The 18,048-nt window shown below is 37.8% G+C and overlaps 1 protein-coding gene across 1 annotated transcript in view; it reads right to left on the bottom strand.

The window, feature by feature from the left end:
- Positions 1–18,048, bottom strand: part of ctnnbl1 (catenin, beta like 1) — a 98,186-nt gene that overhangs the window by 27,912 nt on the left and 52,226 nt on the right. Inside the window, exons 12-13 of the mRNA XM_036126022.1 lie at positions 8,515–8,612; positions 6,308–6,388 (exon numbers count right to left, since the gene is read on the bottom strand). Coding sequence (XP_035981915.1) covers positions 6,308–6,388; positions 8,515–8,612 — 179 coding nt within the window. The remainder of the gene's footprint in view (positions 1–6,307; positions 6,389–8,514; positions 8,613–18,048) is intronic.

Below are 18,048 nucleotides of genomic sequence, written 5' to 3'. Positions count from 1 at the left end.
TTGTCCCTTTAAAAATGCTAAGTATCAACTGTTATTCTTAGAACAAGAAAATATACCTTCTGGGTGTAACGCCAACACCAGAAAATTACTACTGTATTGATAGAGGAATGAACACACAAAACAACCATTTGAGTCCCTAACTAGTGGAAAAGCTCACATTTTGCTGAGTTTCCTCAATCTCAGAAGAGTTGACAACATCAAACAGAGAGCAGGGGAAGCTTTAGGAGGGAAACACGTGAAGACAGCAGAAAGAAGTTAACCGTATAAAAAGCAAAAAAAGAGAAAAACTGGATAGAGAGAAAACTAAAAGAAGATTTATACATGGGATCAAACACACACGTTTCTATGAAAAATTACAGGAAAAGGGCATATATAAGATGAAGAGGAAGTGGAGGATATTAGAAGAACTGGAGGACAGGAAATGAGAAAGAAATGAGAGAAGGAAGACTGGGATATAAAAACAGACGTATAGCAAGAGGGAAAAGTAACTTAAAGGTAAAGGGAATGGGAGGGATGGGGAGGGGGGGGGGGTGAAGAGAGATACCAAGGTGGGAAGAAAATAAGCAGCTTATTAAAGGCACCGGGGCTGGTGACGAAAAGGAAAATCAGCAGCAGCTTTTCCTCCGCTATCCTCCTGAGAAATCTGGGGATAATATGTTGCAGAGGAAAAACATTTTGCTTACCGCCCCTTAAAAAACAGGCTTAACTAGGGGAAACCAAAAAGGCAGGGCGGAGAGAGATAAAACGCTGCTGCTGACGGCAGCCGATTCAGGCTGCGGCGCCGCGCGGGACAGAACTGGGTTGGCGTCTTTATCAGCTTATTTAAAGTAACTTGGCATTTGGTGGGGGCTTTGATTCACACCAACTTAAAATATAATGCAGATGTTTCAGCATTCAACATGCAGAGCAGGAAAGATAGGAGCCGGGAAGCAACGCCCAACAATAGTTGTCCTACAATAACACAAACTAATATGTTAAATAAATCACAGCACTACAATAAAGAGTAGTAAATGTTTAATAAAGCTAACTGATAAAGTAGGACAGTGTAAAAGCCCTATCTGGAGGTTGTTGGGACTCAGCCATGAGAACAAAAAGGACCGACTGCACCAGCTAACAAAAAAATACTGCTAGAACGCCTAATCCCAGAATGAACAGTATTAATTTGGTTCAAGACAGCTTCCAGGAATTTCACAGCTAGAATCCCCATGATTTCGAACAGTTAGAAAAGCCTAAGCACAGCAGCAGCTTTTGCTCTTTCCCTGCAGACCCACAGCCTGCATACGGAGGACATGCGCATGAAAGTCTTGATCTTGCTGGCCGAGTAAAAGACTGCACCTTCGATGGTCTGTTGTCTGAGTAACTGAGGGCCGGATCACGGACCAAAATAGATTAGCCACCTTAACCTGGCTAGTTCTGAGCTTCGGCAGTGAAAAATCTGAACGAGTCACAGATTCGAATGCCTGTTTCACATGGCAAGATTTTAAAATTGCTGGCTGGTTTTCAAACCCTGACTCAATGTTTTTTTTTTTTTGTTGGGTTAAAACTACAGGTTTCCCCCACTTGAAACAGCAGCTTGCTTCAGAAGATTTTGAACTGGACTTCACTCAATGACTCTTTTTTTATTTTGAAAGTTGTCAAGGCCACAATGGGTGAAAAACCTTCAAATACAAACAACAACTAAGGTTGAGAAAGCAACACCCAATAAGGCAAAATTAACTATGACCAATATTAAATACCCTTTAAATAAGTAGATTATATCCTTTAAACTAAGTGTAAATATCCAAATTTAAACACTTGAAATCAAACAAATATCCTTAAAGTCGAGTGATAATTTTAACCTTACATTTTTTAGCCGTTCTATAAATTCACATTTAGCAAATTACTTTAAACTTGAATATCTTTTAAAACACACATCTTAACTGAACTTCAATAAATATCTCAATTGCAACATGCATTTTAAATACCATTATTTGAACATTTAACTTTCAATCTGAGTGTAAACATATATGTCTTAATATATTAATCCACAGCTTTAAAGAGTTAGTCCAAGCTTTTTAGTCCTGCTGTGTCTTTTTCTTAGCATTTTTGTCACACATTGCTCGTTACTGCCCTATGAGTGAATACCTCCAAACTAATCATCAGATGGAGCTCTACGTTTGCTGCACTATACTATGGAGGTGAGTTGTCATGTTTTTTTTTCTCTCCATGCTTCCATCACCTCTCTTACCTCAGCTACACGTCACATTCATAAGGCAGCATGTTGATTTGTCCTCGGGGAACACCACACATTTAAGGATATCAGGCTAGGAAAATCCAACATGTTGAATATGCCCGGTTTGAGGTCGGAGCGGTGCTGACGTGCTTCAGAGCAGATTAGATCGCTCTGAACACACCACACACAGGAGGAATTTCTCATAAGATTATCTTGAGAGCCATCCCGTTAATCGGGTAGTCCTTAATATTGTCGGAAGGGGAAGATGGGGGCAAAACCCGGGCCAATTATCTTGTGAGCACGGCACAAGCTGCCACCATGCAATTAAACTTTCCCCATCAGAAGTTCTCCACTCTTCACCAAAACAAGAGTACCGTAAGAGGTTGAATGAGTGAATGAATAATTTATTTCAAACAATCCAGCGAAATTATTATTCGAACACATACAAATATTATGCTTAGGTAGTGATATATGAAACGTATATATGTATAATTTAGGTAATTCTGAAGAGGGGTATGAAGAAGTGAAACTTGCGTAATCATATCCCTTCTCCTTCCTATAGTCCTTAAGACCAACAATCTCCCTGATACCTGCTTTACTTATGAGTCCATGCTACTCAAAAGGTCCATTAAGTAAACTAATAATTCCACATACTGTACATTTCAGCACCAACTTACACCTTCACATGTGCCTAATCAAATTTATGTTCAGCATTACCAACATACTACAACCCACACAACCACAGCCATTGTAAAAGTATGTATACAGCCATGTGCCATGGCTAAGACTATAGGTTTTCACTGTTCTTCTATCTAATTTCATTTTTAAGACAACCAGTTTAAACCACGTCTTACACAGTCTCCTCATGATTGGACATTGTTTTTAATTCACCTATAGAATGCACACTCTTTTCATGTTAGTTTGAGCACATACGATTTAGAAATTTAGGTTATCCCTGTAATGATACCTTCCCCCTCTCAACAAAAGGTTTTTGTATGCCGTCTGCTAGCGGATTATTTCTGGCGTTTTACATTAACTGTGAAGTTTGAATTTCTACCACATCTGCAAATTCTAGCAAGCAAGAATGAATGAATGAATGAATGATGGATCAGTGTGGTCGTGATAGCCAGCCTTATGGACTATCCTAATGGCTTTTTCTGTGATGTCCTGTAGGTGTTACAGTACTTCTACACAATAGCTCAGGTATGCTAAAATCAGTGAACAGTAGAGATTGTGTAATGCTTTATAACTCAGAAAATTTTCTGCTTTTCTAAGAATTCTGGTGCTTCTAGATAGTTTAATTTGAACATATTTTCAATATGGTTTCCAGCAGATTCCAGCAGATTTTGTCGTTAATCACACCCAACAATATAATTTAATTTTTCCACATTTACCCCATCTATTCTAACTTTCATAGATCTCCTTTATAATTCTCAAATAACATGAGCTTAGGTTTTCCCCAATTTAAGGACAAGTTGTGCCTGGGCAGATTTAATGTGTGTACTTTTTAACTACTAGGGTACTAACGGGGCACTGAGGTCTGGATGCTACAAAACATGTTGTCTGTGCTTTTTAAGTTGCAACAAACTTTATTTGGTGTTTTAAACATTAATGGTTCAATAAAGTGATTTCCATTCAACTCGACTCACTAAACCACATTAAATATACCTGTGTACTCCTTGATACACAGGTATTCCTCCATTACCCAGGCAAGGCTAAAACCCAATAGCTTGATTGTTTTGTGGCCAATTTTGTGATGCTCTACCACATATCACTAAAAATAATGGACAGCTACTCTGATGGCCATATGTGTATCTACAATGGAGCAAATTGTTTATGAGAGAAGCCAAGAAAATTCTTTGAACGGCTTTAATAATACATAAAATAAAGTTGGCAACAGATAATTAATGGGTATTTTAAAGTTTTAACCTGTATCCCCTTAGGGTAAATTAGGATTACCTGCCAGCCGTTCTCAGGACGGCTCCACAGGGAGGCTAGCACCGCCCTCTTTGTCTTTTTCTCCAAGTTTAAAGGCTCACTGAGAACTCTGTTATCTTTATTATCTCCATATTCATCTCACTTTCTTTTGTTCTAGTAGTTTACCAGCATTTCACTCTCCTGTTCAGTTTGGATCGGATGATCAGGATATTAGGAGTATAAGCCAAAGTCCTTGTGTAAATGATGTAAGGAGCAGAAAATGCCGCAGTGCTACCAGTGATAAAAATAGGCGTTTTATGTCACTTTTTTTGCCTTTTATGTGTGTCTGCCTCCCGGAATGACTGAACTGGGGCGGTTTAGCAATGTGCTTTCAAAGATAGCTGCACACACGGACAACGTTTCTTATCACCAGGTTATCATGCAGCCCCTCTTTCACCATCCCGCAGGAGGAGGCGAGAGAGCGACACAGGGAGATGTGGAGAGAGAAGGGGGAAAAAAGGAGGAGGAGGAGAGGAGAATGTCAAACTGTCTGGCCTTTTCTTGGCAATCTTACCATGCTGTCTGTCTGAGAAATTAATCTTCTGTCATCGTAAGATAGGAATCTCTCACTTATCTGTCTCCACCCACACCTCTTTTGACTTTGCCATTCCCTCTTTCGCTCAAATTGTATCACTTCTTTTCTTTCTATTTCTTTATATCCCATTTGACCCACCTCCTCTTTAAGTATTTACTGCGTTTCTGGGACTTTTTTTTTTTTGTCTGTCTACATTTATTGAAGACAGGAAGCTCTCTTTATACTTTTTGTAGCATTATCCGCTGTCTGATTATTTTTCTTCCATCCAGCTGCCCAACGTAGAGCTCGAACCTACACCTTCAGAGAGCCTTATCAAACTTATTTTTCCTCTGTAAACCTTCACATATAAAATATGAACGATATCTATTATGTTATAATGCTTTAATTGAGACAATTAATGAATGATGATGCAACATGTTCTTAAAGCATAGTTTTCATAGGCAGGCTGATGCCAGGTTACCGTGCCTTGCAAAAATATTCACAACTTTTGAAATATATAAAGTTTCCTTTACAGAACGTCCTGACCCAGCAAACATCTGGAAGAAGGAGCTCTGAACAGAGGGAATACAAATTTAACTTTCTAACCAATGTGCCTTGTAAAACTAACACAGCACACCCCCCTGACCACACCATTGCTACAGTGACAAGCGTTGGTGGGTGGGTAGGTGGTAGCATCATGCTGCGGGGATGTTTTTCTTCAGCAAGGGCATAGAAGCTGGCCAGGGCTGATTGAAGGATGACTGCAGGTAAAGAAAGCAGTGGGACTGTTTAGATTGAAGCATTTTCATGTGTCAGAATGGCCTAGTCAAAGTCAACATCCAAGTCCAATTTAGAATCAGTGTTTGATGCTCGAGCATACTGAGCAACGAAAGTATGAGACATCTCTAGAAAGGCTTGCAGCTTTAATTGCACATTCTCAGATATTTGTGGAAAATGTTTTTTAAAAAAACATCACATTGATTCCTATTACTTTTCAATTATGTAGTACTTTGTGTGGATCTTAGGGCTGGATGATGTAGAAAAAAAAGCATATTGATAAAACAGAAATCATGTTGATTGATATTGATAACTATCAAAAAAAAAAGTAATATGCCTTGGCCATTTCATGCTGTGACTTAATTACGTATTTTTAGATAAAGAGCACATAAACACCGAATTCAAAATCAACCCTTTATTCAACTAGGTTTTTACCAAAACTGCAAGTTTAAAAAAAAAAAAGAACATGTGCTCTCTGAACTCTCTGAAGGGGGCGGAGCTTAGTGAAGGAGCATTCCTGGGTCAGTTTGTGATTGGTTGGGAGGATGTAACGACTGTATTGTTAACCTACATGGCTAGAATGCAAAAGGAAGGAAAACTGTTCTTCTATGAACATTTTTATTGACTCTTATTTTCTATCACACCACACGTTGATCAGTCAATATATATCATTATTAATTTATCGCACGGTCCTTGTGGATCCATCCCCTAAATCTCAATAATGTATTAGCCTGAGATAATATAAAATTTGAAGTTTAAGATGTAATAATACACTTGCAAGGCACTGCGTGGGCAACAAAGAAAGTAAATAGAGAACAGCTCCTTACATGTTTCTCCCCTTCGATCCTCTTATCGGCCTGTTGAACAGCCTCCAGGTATTTAAAATACAACTCCATCAGTCGATCAACCTAGAGATACAATGTATAAGAGTCAGACGGAGGAAAGGTGATGGGACATTAGAAGGCAAAGTCAAAAAAACAAAACAAAACAAGAAAACAAGATAAAAAAAACACTGACTGAATAATATAATGAATAGGACATTACAAAAAGTGCATGAATGCTTGGACTGTGTAAAAAGATGGATGGCTAAATATTTTCTCCAAACAAATTCTTGAAATCCTTGTCTGTGCCCCTAAAAAAAAAAGCATACAACTCTGATAATGTAAACTCTTGGTCCTTTATATCAAGTCTGCCAACAGGAACCTTGGGGTAAAAATGGCCTCTGGTTTTACTTTAGATGGTCATGTTCAATCTCTGGTGTGCCTATGTCTTTTATCACTTATGAAATATTGCTAAGCTAAGTAGTGTTATGTCACTCACACAGCTGGAAACAAAGAAGGAAAACAACAGAAGTATAATTATCTTTGAAATAAAGTGGAATGGCATTTATCCTCAATTCTTCAATATTCTGCATAAATCAGTCTTTGTTTTTTTATTGTAGATACAGGTGAGTATTATATTTAAACAAATGAGGGGAGAAAAAAAAGATACAACCCTGAAGTTGATATTTTGTGGCACAGACACCTGTAGTATTCACTGCCAAGTGTACTTCCCAGTGACATGTCTGCATTTTCCAACAGTAGTTTGGCCCACTCTTCCTGAACAAAATGCTCAAGCTGTCTCAGTTTGGAAAGGAGGCAAGTACTTCACGCTGCATCTTTCCAAGATCATTCAATAGGCTTAATATTTGGCCTCAAGCAAGGCTGTTGAAAAATATTTAATTTTGTTCTCTCAGGCAATCTGGCGAAAAATAAGACGCATGTTTAACTCCATGTCTTTGGTAATCTTGAGACTTCATTGTGGTCTGCACAGATTCAATGTTGTCCTCGTCAAAAGCAACAAATTGGCCCCAAAACAAAAGAGTTTTGTATGTTTAACTCAAATGGAAACTGACAAAATGTTAAGGAGCTGAGTTAGATAAGAGCAATAAAACATTACATTAAAGTTGCTCTGTTTAATCTGTTTCAGCTTTCCACCTCTGCCTGTTGTGGAACATGTAGAAATTGGCATTCCTGGCATTCTTTTGGTAGTCTTAGAGTTAAGGTAGCCACATCTATTAAAAATAAATAAATAACACAGTAGCAAGGCAAGAGAGAAACATTTACAACACATGATATTCCAGCACGTAATTACCTAAACTGTGTATTGGCAGACCACAAATGTCTGATCAGTGCATCTTTATACTTTTTAACTTATACTGGCACCTCGGGCACAGAAACACAAAGCTGCTTGGAGATTTTCCCCTCATTGTTTACCTTTGCCATAAACATCTGTAGCTATAATCTTTATTTGAGCACCTCAGACAGTTCTCGCACACAGTAATATGAAACTACCCAGTCACATGATTGTGTCTGTTCAGCTGATTAGGCACTAAACTAATTAGTTTTAGTCATACCGTGACAATAATGCTGTCATTCATAGTATCTGAAGAGGTCCAAAATGACTTTTCACAATGTTTTACATATCTTTGCATAATAATACACAAAACATTGCTTCACGCAGTTTTGATTTCTCAACCACATACTAAAGGTATGCAGGTGTACATTAAACAATTGCTTTAAATTGAACCAAATTTCAATAGAAACAGAGCCCCAACAAGTCTATCTGGGTCTGTTTATCTGCACAAGACAGTCACTGAATAAAATGGGTGAAGAGAAAGCAGATAGAAAAAAGAAATAGTAATTTCAGCTAAACACATTTTTTTAATTCTCTTTCTGGGTTTTTATTGCACTAGTGACTATTTTTTTTTTTTACAAAATAGGCTGGCAGGAAAGGAGTTTGAGAGAGGAGGGGAAGACATGCGGTGAAGGACCTGAGGCCAGAATCGAACCTGGGTCTGCGTATATGGGTCGTGCTCACAACCCATGCGCCATCGGAGCACACCCCTTCAGCTATGTTTTTTAGTGAAACTGCAACAACACACAAATACTTACCTTAGACCTACTCCAGCCTGTATTCAACTATCAGCAGGAAATCCAAAAGAAATTTATAGGTGGGCAAAAACAATAACAAAAGGGATGGGAGAAAAACTCACCTTTTCACAGTCGTTTTCTGTGAACTTGTTGAGGAGTCTGGTTCTCTGCTGGGACTTAAGGTTTCTCAGCATGGAAGCGATGACAGAGCAGACGTGTTCTGAGGAAGAGTAAAAAGTAAAGCTATATATAACAAGCAAGTGTCATGTCATACCAATATATTCTAAGCGTATATTATTATGGGCTAAATACAGCTACATGCACAGTAGATTCCAGGGAAATGAGCTCACAACATACAAGTGACTGAACTTTAATCAACAAATTACTTTTCTGACTCAAAAAAGGTAAATAAGGTAGAAAGCATTGAACCAGTTAAAGCCCTCACAAACAGCAACCTGATAAGCGTTTGATCATCTGAAATTCTAGCATAAAGCCAGCTTGGAGCAAAAGGAGAAGAAAATGTAAATGAAATTTTTGAAATCCATTTTCATTTCAGAGCCCGCTGGAACGTGTGTAACAGCCTTGGCCGAGGCTCAATGACGTTTGTTGCAGTGGTAGAAATTTGCCTGTGGCTGCTTTGGGGCCATTTAGTGAGCAGAAGATCTGCAGACATGTTAATTGACTAAATTAGCAACACAAACATAATGAAACCCCTCGTTGCTCATGCTTTGTGCGAAGGATCGTATTCACATCTCCTTCTAGAGGCTCCAAGAGCAGGTGGCAATCACAGCTAAATATTTCTCCAAGATATTGAATGAAAATGCAGTTTACACAGGGGGGGCACAGGACGACATTGTAAAAATCTCTGGATATATACAAAGCGAAGGCAGAAAAGTGTAATTGGACTTTATCAACAAGAGGTCAATATTCTCTCTCAATGAGGCTTTGCAGTTGCTAAGCAACGGGAGTGCAGGAATCAATCCCATTTCTGTGTTTTATAAGGGGTCTTGTTTGCTGTCGGCTTCCTTTGTGCAATCCCCCTATGACCCACACAGTCTTTACTCACAAGACATGAGAGCTGAGAAAACTAAAGACTGTAACACCTGCCACCATCAGTTGTTTCAGAAGACACATATATCCATCAAGAGGAACAGCATGAGCAGAAACAGCCCATAGAGTGCACTGAAACAATATACAACACAGCAGCCAGGCTGATCTAAAAGCACAGACCTGAGAAAAAAAAAATGAACATCAGAAAAAGCTCACAAAATGGGCCATTGCAGATAAATCCATCAAGCAGAAGCATACAACTTTGTACAAGAAGTCCTCTAAAATGGAATGATGTCGTTAAAGCCTGAGAGAATGCAGATTTATATCTTTAATATGAGTCAAAACATCAAAATATTAGAGAATAAATAAGCAACAAGACCTCTATTATGAAACCAAGACAGTTTGTAACAACATACTGATCATTTATGACAGAAATGATGCTTAAGGCCCATTTACAGTGGCAATTAGTAGATGGATGCCTTAATCAAATACACGCCTTAAAGACAAATCAAAATCAGCTAAAATTTGTATCAGCAGGCCAAAGCATCACAAATCAGTGATAAGAAATTAGCTACTGAAGTCTGGCAGATGCATCTCAACTTGCTATTCATAATTTTAACCATCACCAAAAACTATACTATTCTTCATGAAGATGAGTGAGTGATTTGAAGGGGACATTTTATGCTTTTTAATTCCTTGCTTTTCACATTAAATCATTGACTTGTGGTCTATATAAACTGGAACTGCAATTCTTTGGTCTGAATTCCTCATTATTGTGGATCCATAGTCCCTCTTTTGCCTCTGTTCTGAGGAGCCTCGGAGAGCAACTTGTTTTGTTGCGGTCTCTAGAGTTGGTGATTTCTCCGGAAATGTAAGTAAGAAACACCCAAGTTCCTTCTTGAATAACTAGACATGCGCAAGACCTTCTTACCTGCAGTCAGGACCAAATACTTTGCATTCCACATTTTTTTAATTTTTAGCTTTAATAGGTGGAATTATTTTCATTGCATCAATTAATAAGAGAACCATTCAACAAATGCTGAATGACAGCTTACCAAATGTTAACTTGCTGTCACAGCTCATATTTGTACAAAATGTGAAGAGGTCAGACTTTGATAATCACTTGATTTAAACACTTAGTGAAAATCAAATGACATTTACAGATTTTGCGGCTCTATGTATTGTTTGGTTGCTAATAAATGTGCCACTACAAGTATAGTAAGACATTTTTGGTATTTACTCTTGCACATCTTAGACAGATGTATTTTAAGACTTTTAAGCCATGCAAATAATTCCTAAAAAAAAAAAGGTATCTCAATGTAGTGAATGTAGCCTAAAGCAGAATGCCTAATTTATATCAATGTAGTTTGGTTGTAGAGGTAACTAGGGTGTAATATTCAAAATTAGATGGTGAACAACCACCAGCACTTTGATAAAAATAAAAAGAATTGAAGCCAAAACAAACACTGGTAACTTTAAGCAGTACCATTTTAGCTCTGGATACGTGTTTAGGTAATTGACCTTCATTGAAACTTTGACCAAATCTCAGGTCTTTAGCAGCCTCTAAAGCCCAGCACAAACAGTATGATTGCAAAAATCATTTAGCACTTGAACATGTCCCTTTGTGTGAGCTTGGTATGACAGTGGCACCCGTCTCACTTTATGATGGAATACGCCACACTTCATGACTTTTTGCTGCCGCACAATTGTGTCTGACAACAAAACAACTGCTTTTAAATTAATTGTATTGGCCAGAGAGCAGAAATGGCTTTGATCAAGGTTGGGTAGGTCAAATATTGAAAAGTAGGATTTTTACCTATTTGATGTATTACAACTAAGAATTCTCAACATTTAGGTCTATAAATTAATCAAACAACAGCAGGTCCTTTGATGCACTTTTGAGTTTATTAAACAGCAGATCGAAAGAGGCAGCAGCCTCTCCATGACTCGGCAAGGATAAAGCAGGCATAAGCAATGGATGGACGAACAGACGGACTGACAGGAACATTATGCTTTGAAGCATAAATGGAGATAATCTTGCAATTTCTTCCTTTTCTGTCGGGTTTTGAAACCATTGTAGCACAGAAACTAAAGCACATTCTTTTATGTAATATTGTTAGAAAAAAAATCTGAATAAGTCAAAATCCTGAATCAGGAGCTCAAGCCTCAAAGAAAACTAAAAATCTGTTTCGGTCAGGGAAAACCCAATTAATGGATGTTTACATTTGATCCCTCGTAACTCTCCCTTGTAAAAATCCTTAATCTTAAAGACATCTCAGATATTGTTAAGATTTCTTTTCACCTTACAGATTAACCAACAAGATTGGAAAAAAAGGTGATTTGTGGCAAATCAAGTTAGTCTGGTGAAAGGGTCCCTTATTTTACTGTAGAACACATTCTTTGTACAAAAGAGACAAGGAGGTTGAGCGCCATTTCCAAAAGGACACTACTTTATCAACTTGATCCAACTGGTAATTGATGTCACCACCTCCATGCCATGCTCAGGGGGGCTATTGATCGCTGGCTGGAGAACGCTCTCTCCAAAGACCTGAAAACACTACAGAAACTGCTCCTTTGAGATTTGTGAAGCAGTGGAAACATGATTGGGTTGTGGGTACCAAAGAGCGGGCAAAGCTAAATAAAACAGCTTCTTTGGCTGTCTGAAGCAGACATTACGTCAATACCCAATTCAAATGGAACATTTACATTTCATCACAAAAAGACTGACATTAACCTAACAGTTAAAATTTAATAACAAAACCATCAACCAGTCTTTTTTAATAGTTTAAAGAGTGTACACTGGTTTCACAGCCAATCATGCATTGCCAAGTCCAGATTTCTAAATCAACGACAACACCAAGGCGAAAAAATTTGTTTTCATCCTCAACACAATCGCCAATTTCCAGTATGAAAGCTAAAGCAGAATAAAACAACCAATATGATAGCCCCTTTGTTATCATATGATTTTAAGATTCCTGACGCAGATCAGGTACAGCAACACAATAGATATAAATACCCAACAATGGGTCGCCAGGGTAAATAAATTAATAAATGAGAGATTCCATGATTTCGGCATCGCCTCAGTGTTAACAAGGGGCAACTACACCGCCTCTTACCCAATGGATCAACAGATAACTCTTAAGAGTCATGCTGGGGAAATGTTTTGCAGCCAGAAGAATTTATTCAACCTGTTGTCAATGACAACAACTACTAGGCATTTCACCAATAAAACTGTTACAGTTTTGAATAAAAAGATAATATCACACAAAATGGTCTTAATTGTCTTGGCCCATCATATTTATAGGATCTTACCAAACTCCAAACAACCACAACAACAGAGGTCAAACACAACCAGTTGCTCTGAGTTCCAAGGTCCAGCCAGAAAAGTAGAGATGTCTTCTCTGTTGCAGCCCCAAAAGTGGGGAAAAATCTACTGATCCATGCAAGAGCTCCTCCTGAGTTCAAGACTTGTAAAGACTCATCTTTACTCCTTGGCTTTTGAATTAAATAGAGCTTGATATCTTAACTAATTCCACTCTGTTTTTACATTATTTGTATATTTTTAAATAATGATTTACTTTATTCATGTCTTTTCTGAGTTTTTTTAACTACTATCTATTGTGTCCATGTTATGTGGCACTTTGATGCAACTTGTTTGTCGCAAAGTCCTATATCAACAGTTGATATTGAGGAAAATGAAAAAGAGGACAAATATTTTAGACTTGAAAAGTTTTTGAATTAAATAATCTGTTGGAAAATGTCTAAACAGACTCCTTTTTTATTTGAATGCTGCAACGCTGCAAAAATAGTGTTGGATGGTTTCCGATTGCTTCAAATGGTTCCGTGAAAAATGGATCATAAAAAGTTGACATTTTTAAAGCTGTTAAATCCAAACCCTTTCATGCACAACTGAAAATATGCACATAAATATGAAAGCACAAGAGAGACAGCTGCTGGTATCTCTAAAGTTATGCAACCAATCCTCCCAGTAAATTAAACTGTTTCACAATGTGGGACATATTCTGTTGCATTTTAACAGCATAAACTGTAAATGCAAGAATACAAAGCACTAAACAACAAAATCTACCATTACCTATGGTGCAATTGTGTTATATTTGTTGTCAGTTGGCATCGATAGAGAAATCTTGATTCCTGCATTGGCTGACAGTTCAGTTCTGAATGACAGAGGAGCAGACAGGTGGCCCTGGTTCAACCTGAACGCTCTCCATCCCGGGGAAAGCAATCAGCCTCCCATTCTCACAGACTAACCCTGTAAAGAGTCTGCGTTCCCTACCTCAAGAAGCTAAATTAAATCCTGGCTCCAAGGTGTTGCGTTTAAACTATAATGTTTTGTTCTGGTTGTAAAATATAGTAATACCAAATGTATCATACTAATTAAAAGTCCACCAAAGCATCACATGTGGGAACCAAATATTGACTACAAGCAATCACATAAATCTAGAATTTGCCCAAAGTTCTTCTTATTTCATACAAAGGGCTTAAAAACAATCTATTAAAGAGACCTTTAGGGTCAAACACTCTAAAGGCTTGCAGGAGACATTTTGATATTCAGAGGTTATAGCAGTAATGAAAGTGGTGGCCGTCCATCGACCAGCACAGTTGGTTACCACGAAGACCAAACACAGGCTGGACAGGAGAAACTGCTGACCAATGAGACACAGCAGCTTGATATGGATCTGGTAATGGGTGGTGCTGGTATAAAGAGCACTCTGAGCGCTCTGTGATTCAGAGGAAATGTTTAGTCGAAAAGGTGAAAATGCAAGCTAGATCTTGGTTGTGTGTTCTGTGCCAACAATTAGAGGAGTAAAAGTAGTGTGGAATTGTCACACTAACAATACCACCTGATGAATAAACTTAAACTTAGGACTATAAGACTATGTTGGAAAAAAAAAAATTTGGGGGAACAGCGAATAACTTCAGCTGGTATAGAAAGTTACAGTATTTTATTCTTTTGGACGTTCAAAGTATCAACCCTGGAACAAACAAAATCAAGTCAAACTGTTGGCATCCTGTTGAAAGACTCACATACAGTAGGACTATTTAAAATCTAAATAATAAATGGAAGGGTTACAGTTAGCAACACTAAAGACTACAAACAGGGTCAAAAACTGCTTAAAAATATAACCAGGGTTTTTGCCTTTGCTTCTTCATAAAATAGGAAATTTGTATTGTTAAACTCTTTCATAAAACTTCTTGGCACACACAGGTCGTAGCTCAGCTCATGAATAATTGATGGCCAATCATGTCAGAACGGCCTATTAAGTTTTACATTTACATTTTGATTTTGTTGCTGGCTGTAGCAGCTGTTTTTCCCCCTGTTAAACCACTGATTCGACAACAGAAGCTTTTAAACTACAGCCATTATGTTGTGAAGTCTGGCAAGTTTAAGAAAAACATTACTAAACTTTTGTCATGAAGTTAAATCGTTTTAAGCAAATATTGGCTCACATTCCCTTGTCTGCATTTAGTCAGCCACTGATTGTGCAAGTTCTCCTACTTAGAAAGATGAGAGAGGTCTGTAATTTTCATCATTGAAGTTCCACAATGTCCACTTCATTTCCTAACATTTAGAAAATAAGACACAGAGTGACAGCAGCTTTAAGAAACTACTCCTGCTACTTTGGTGTCAGGAGACGCGACAAGGGATGCTCCCCTCCCTAGTGCTGTTTGATCTACTTACGTCTAAAAGATGATACAACTTCAACAACTTCCTTTGGACAAAAGAAACACAAGCCTTCATTGTGTGTGTTATACATTATATTATTAAAGATGTTACATTTTCTACAGTGCATTAAAAAAGAGGCAATTTTCAAGCTTCTTCTATTAAACCTGTTCTAGTACTAAACTGGTGCAGGTAGTACTTTTACACAGACTCTACTGGTTCAGAGGAAAAAAACTATTTTGTTGGGCACTAAGGGCCTCGTCAAGGAAATGATTGACCAGTTCTAAAAGCCGTAAGCTCAAGGATTTATTTAATATTTTTGTTTTCTTATGTTTAAATGTCCTATACTATGAAAATGAAAACTAAAAATATTGATTTTTATCATCATAAGAAAGATACTACAATGAAAATGGTATTACTGGCAATAGTTGCCTAACTAAACTAAAACTGTAAAAAAAAAAAAATAGCTCAGAATCGTCTTTATTTACCACTTCAACAATGTTTCGATATGCTAGCGCCAAGTGTTTGTAGTAGGTGGGTGGAAATATTGCTCGTAAAAAGGGCTCCAGGGTCTGGGACCGACCGTTTTGTAAACCTCCCAGACCATCCATCCCCAAACGTGTTCAAAGGGATTTAAATGAGACAGTTCTAGACTGGCATGACAGAGGGACGTTATCTTCCTGGAAGTCATTTGCTAGACAGGTACTTGCAGGAAATGTGGGGAAGCCCACTGAAACATCTCTTCATAATCAGCTGTGGTTTTTCACTCTTGCCAAACCTGATGCTCCGACGTATCACACTGCAAAAGGGAACTGAAAGTACAGTAACATTTTCTTGAAATGATTGTATTTGTCCTTGATTTAAGCTGGTAAATAAGATTATTTACAACTGAAAGAGTATTTATACCCCTAAAACAAGATAATTAAATTTACTGCACTGGACATGCTAATTTTTTTTATTCTTTGATAAAGACAACGTGAAAGGTCCAGACACAGGTTTGCGTCTTTCAGTCTGCCCCAGGGCAGCTGTAGCTACTAACATAGCTCACCACCGCCAGGGTGTGAATGTGAATGAATGACTGACTTTGGGGTTGTCGGACTAGTTAAAGCACTATACAAGTATAAGTATAAGCTTGTACAAGCTGAGTCGCGGCACTGACTCAGCAATCCCCGAAGCCGGTGCTGCCAAGGAGTGTTTCAGGACAAGGCGGCAACAGTCTGCCTGTGAGACAGCTCTATGGCAATACCATTAACATTTAATTGCTAGACTTGATATCAATTATTGATATCTGCAACGAAATTTTGCAGATATCGATAGTCAAAACTCTTATTTAAAATATCTGTAATTAGATTTTGACCAGTCAAAACTCTAATTAAAGATAACTATTTTGCCACTGATGTGTTGTTTGTCATCATATCTGTAATTTAATTTTGACTAATTAGACTGACATTAGCTATAACTTAAATCAACACTGATACTCTTAGTAATGTCACTAGTCAAAATGGTGTTATCAATATCTTTGATAGTAATTCCGGATAATTAAACTCACTGATTAAATGTTACAATGTGTGGCGGCAAAGGTACAGATGTCAATTTCTCCAAATTACGTCGCAAAATCTTTTAAACCAATAGCAATACAGATTCAAAATTCAATGCAAGACCACCGTTTTAACCCCAGGAGGGTGCCACACAAACAATTAGACATAAAATCTGGATTCCAACAAATATACACTAATTTGTGAAAATAATGACCAGGATATGTAGGCAGGACTATAAGACTATGTTAACAGTTTATTGAACTGCTCTGGTGAAAACAAACACTTGATCCCTTGAAGAGGCAAATGTTGTAGTGTGGTCTAGATTTGCAAACACAGTTGTCTTTACACTGTGTTTAGGAACATTTTAAATGCTTCAGCATTCTTAACACGGTTCACATTCCCCTCAGCATTATAAGTTTTAATATTCTGGAGAAACAAAAAGTACATTGCAAATGTATTCCACCATAAGTAATGTGTCACTTCAAAACCAACCACACATAACAAATAGCTCATAATAAAGGGGTTTGAGCTAATAAACTCTTGCTTCCAACTGAGGGAAACATTTCTTATAAGTGTTCAGCACGTCCTTTCCTGCACAGAATATTAAACATTTTTAAATTAAACACATAAATATGCCACAGCATATTTTATCCACGTACATGGAGATGAAACACGATGAATCCTCACAGCAGGAAAGACTAAGCTCCAACATGATGGTAATAAGATACATCTTTACGCAAGGATCCACCAGCAAAGCCTCCCTTCTAAACAAACTTATAATAGGATTACATGATGCCACTCTGTCAACAAAGATTACAATCAAATTTGCATCATGTTGAACGCTATTGATCTCAATCTGTGGTAAAGACAATCAGTGCGAGAAGGGGATGATTAAGGGAGAGATGCATTTGATTAGCATTTGAATGAACTGTGATTTGTTTTTCATGACTAAATTCAGATCATCATGTTTCCCTATTATAGGGACATACCCAACAAGAGGCAAAAACGGCACAAAAAGGTTCCTACTTTTAATATTTTGTCACATTACAACCAAAAGCTTTGTTGTAGTTTATTGGAAACTACTAAAACAAATAAAATTCTTCAGTCCAAGTTATTCCATCCTCTAATAATAGAAGGGTGGCTGAAATGCACCCTCCTATTTCAGCCACCCTCATGACTAAGACATAACTATCGACCTACAGGCCAGGCAAGGACAGGAAAACCTGTTAGAGGCTGCAAAGAGTTTGAGGCTGGGGTGGAGGTTCTCCTTTCCTAAACATAAAGCCAAAGCTACTTGTTTCCAAGATGGCGGCACGGGCCCCACAGACACCCAAGGCTCTCGGGAGAATACAAATGCATAATACACTTTTATTTTTGCTAAACGG

This window comes from Fundulus heteroclitus, chromosome 1 (assembly GCF_011125445.2).
Source record: "Fundulus heteroclitus isolate FHET01 chromosome 1, MU-UCD_Fhet_4.1, whole genome shotgun sequence".
Lineage (NCBI taxonomy): Eukaryota > Metazoa > Chordata > Actinopteri > Cyprinodontiformes > Fundulidae > Fundulus > Fundulus heteroclitus.
This window is presented reverse-complemented; position numbering and strand designations above follow the sequence as displayed.